This window comes from Acomys minous, assembly GCF_964271855.1.
Source record: "Acomys minous genome assembly, chromosome: 12".
Classification (NCBI taxonomy): Eukaryota; Metazoa; Chordata; class Mammalia; order Rodentia; family Muridae; genus Acomys; species Acomys minous.
In genome coordinates this window covers 82,847,537-82,850,347 of record NC_140493.1, presented here as the reverse complement: position 1 = coordinate 82,850,347, position 2,811 = coordinate 82,847,537, and the positions used below count along the sequence as shown (strand labels likewise).

The following is a 2,811-nucleotide window of genomic DNA, read 5'->3' as shown; positions in this document are numbered from 1 at the left end:
CTACTGTCAATCACTTCTATAATTTTTTTTTTGCATCTAAGCTTTGGTTTTGAGGTTTCTTTTTTTTTTTTTATAACTATAACATTTTTATTGTAAAATTTGAAATTTCTCTCTTTTTAAAATATATTTTATTAATTTATTCATATTACATCTCAATTGTTAGCCCATCCCTTGTATCCTCCCATTCCTCCCTCTCTCCCATTTTCCCCTTAGTCCCTTCCCCTCTGACTGTGACTGAGGGGGACTTCCTCCCCCTGTATATGCTCTTAGGGTATCAAGTCTCTTCTTGGTAGCCTGCTATCCTTCCTCTGAGTACCACCAGGCCTCCCCATCCAGGGGATGTGGCCAAATATGGGGCACCAGAGTTTGTGTAAAAGTCAGACCCCCACTCTCCACTCAACTGTGGAGAATGACATTTCTTAACACAAAATTCTATCTCCTGTATTCCCAACACACTGTCAACCCCCACCTCCACCCCAGCCCAGGAAAACAGTCACTTATCTTCTAGGCTGAATCGCCTTATCTCTGATGGCCAAGTTGATGAGAATGGCCAATCAATACTGAGCAAATGCATCTTTACTCCTGCAGCCTGCACAGACCCTGGGCTGAGCACTGCCAGTGCTCTCTCTACCCTACTGTCTGGATCTTCTTGCTGCTGTTAGGCAGCAAAGGGCAGAGGGCAGAGGCTCGTGACACACTTATTTCTTTGAACTCCACACGGGTCCTCATGGGATAATAAAGGCTCAGTAAACCACCAAGTGGAGCTGTAAGGGAGGGGAGGGATGATACTAGAATGTACAAGGGAGGTAATGGTGTAAGCTCATATAAAGAGGAGAATGAAGGGGCGGGAGAAAAAAATTATTTGTCAACAACAAGTACAAAAGGATCAAGGAGGTCGTGGGCAGTCTTTTGGGGGGGGTTTAAAACACAAATCTGGGGCTGGAGAGATGGTTCAGTGGTTAAGAACACTGTCTGCTCTTCCAGAGGTTCTGAGTTCAATTCCCAGCAACCACATGGTGGCTCATAGCCACCTATGATGAGATCTGGTGTGCTCTTCTGGCCGGCAGGCCTAATGCAGGCAAAGCATTGTATATACATAATAGATAAATAAATATTTATTAAAAACAAACAAACAAACAAAAAACCCCACAAGTCTATAAGACCTCAGATTTTTTTCAATGAGTCTACAGTAAGTTTGTATTATAGCAAATCAGATTTTTAAGACCAGAGGTAAAACTTCCTGTGTTTGCAGTCTCTCTCTCTCTCTCTCTCTCTCTCTCTCTCTCTCTCTCTCTCTCTCTCTGTGTGTGTGTGTGTGTGTGTGCGCGTTTATGCATGTGTAGGTATGTATGCATGTGTATGTGCCTGTATGTGGAGGCCAGAGGTTGGGTACCATCTCCTACTATTATGCATCTTATTTCTTGAGGCAGCTTCTCTCCCTCAGCTTGGAGCTCACTGATTCGGCCAGAGACGCTGATCACCTCATCCCAGTGTCCACGTGTCTCTGGGGTTAGTTTATAGGCACAAGCTGCCCCCATCTCCCCCTTTGGTCCTCACTTTCTTTGAAGTGAGCCCTTTGCTGAGCGGGCTCTCTCCAGAGATCAATCTTTCTGAGGGACTGACATCTAGGAACAACGCCGGCGGACGTTCATCACAGCGCGACTCATTGCCGAGCACTATCTTAAGCAGCTTTAGTGAATGGGTTCACTAAACTGGAAACTGAAATTTTTTTATGTGACCTTCTCACTAGACCTGAGGTGTGAGTGAGGAGGTAGCTCAGCCCAGCCTTGGCCTCACAGCTCGCAGCTGGAGGAGGAATGGAATGCAATGAGCTGTTACACACAGAGATAAAAACCTGAAGTGTGGGTGTGTCAGGGTGATTACACCGACACAGTGGAGTTGGATAGGATAGGCTTGAGTTAGTTTCACTTCTCTCCCCGGCCCCACTCATCCTCTCTGTCCTTTAAACCTCATGCCAAGCCAGGCTCTCCTAGCATGTGAAAGCACTAGTAATCACCCTCACTATGAAATACTAAAGCAGCCCTATGCCCTACACCTGGGAATAAAAAGAAAAAGAAAAAAAAAAAAAGAAAAAAGAAAAAAAAAAAAAAAGAAATACTGTCGCTGAGATCTTGCGTTCAGAGAACATATCTGAAAACCGTTTGGGGTGTCTTACCTCGAACTGCTGCTTTATTCACCGGAGGGCAGACAGGAGGAAGTCAGAGATTCAGTTTCCTCAGCCAATCAGGAGACTAGGAGCCACAAGAGAGAGAGCTGCTTTCTGCCGCATTTGCCGGTCTCTCCTCAACATCCCCTTTATCCTGTCTCACACCACCGTGCTTTTCTTCCCTAGTGGAGCAGGATCCTTAAAGTGAAGGCTGGGTCCCCTTGCCCAGGGGGATTCCTGAGCGCTGTGCTGCGTCACCACCACTCGGATAGAAGGCTGGGCATTCGGTGTCGTCTCAGGAGCACACTCCTTACTGGGATCCTTGCCTCGGCAGTCATACAGCACACAGGAGATGAGGAACACCAAGAGTAAGATGACGTAGCTTGCAACCAGGATGATGAGGTTCAAAGTGACAGGGTCGATCTCCAGGTAGAACTCCATCACGTCTCCCACAGTGGGGGAGTGGGCCGAGAGGAAGGCATCTAGGGTCAGTCTGGGCGTCGCAGGCAGGGAGCACAGGGCCTACATTGACTCCGGAATAAAAACACAATAATCCCCACTGCTCCAGGAGACCTCAGAGATTAGAGCCGCTCGGTTTAATAACTTAAGCTCTTTCTGTTAATACCACTGGAGAGAGGAGGAGT

The 2,811-nt window shown here is 46.9% G+C and overlaps 1 protein-coding gene across 1 annotated transcript; it reads right to left on the bottom strand.

Annotated features, from left to right (window-relative positions):
- Positions 1 to 2,326: 2,326 nt before the first annotated feature.
- Positions 2,327 to 2,608, bottom strand: SMIM36 (small integral membrane protein 36; the record flags this gene model as incomplete). The annotated part of the gene is made up of 1 exon (XM_084748466.1): positions 2,327 to 2,608. One exon carries the CDS (start codon positions 2,606 to 2,608, stop codon positions 2,327 to 2,329), a length of 282 nt encoding a protein of 93 aa, XP_084604592.1.
- Between the last annotated feature and the right edge of the window lie 203 nt (positions 2,609 to 2,811).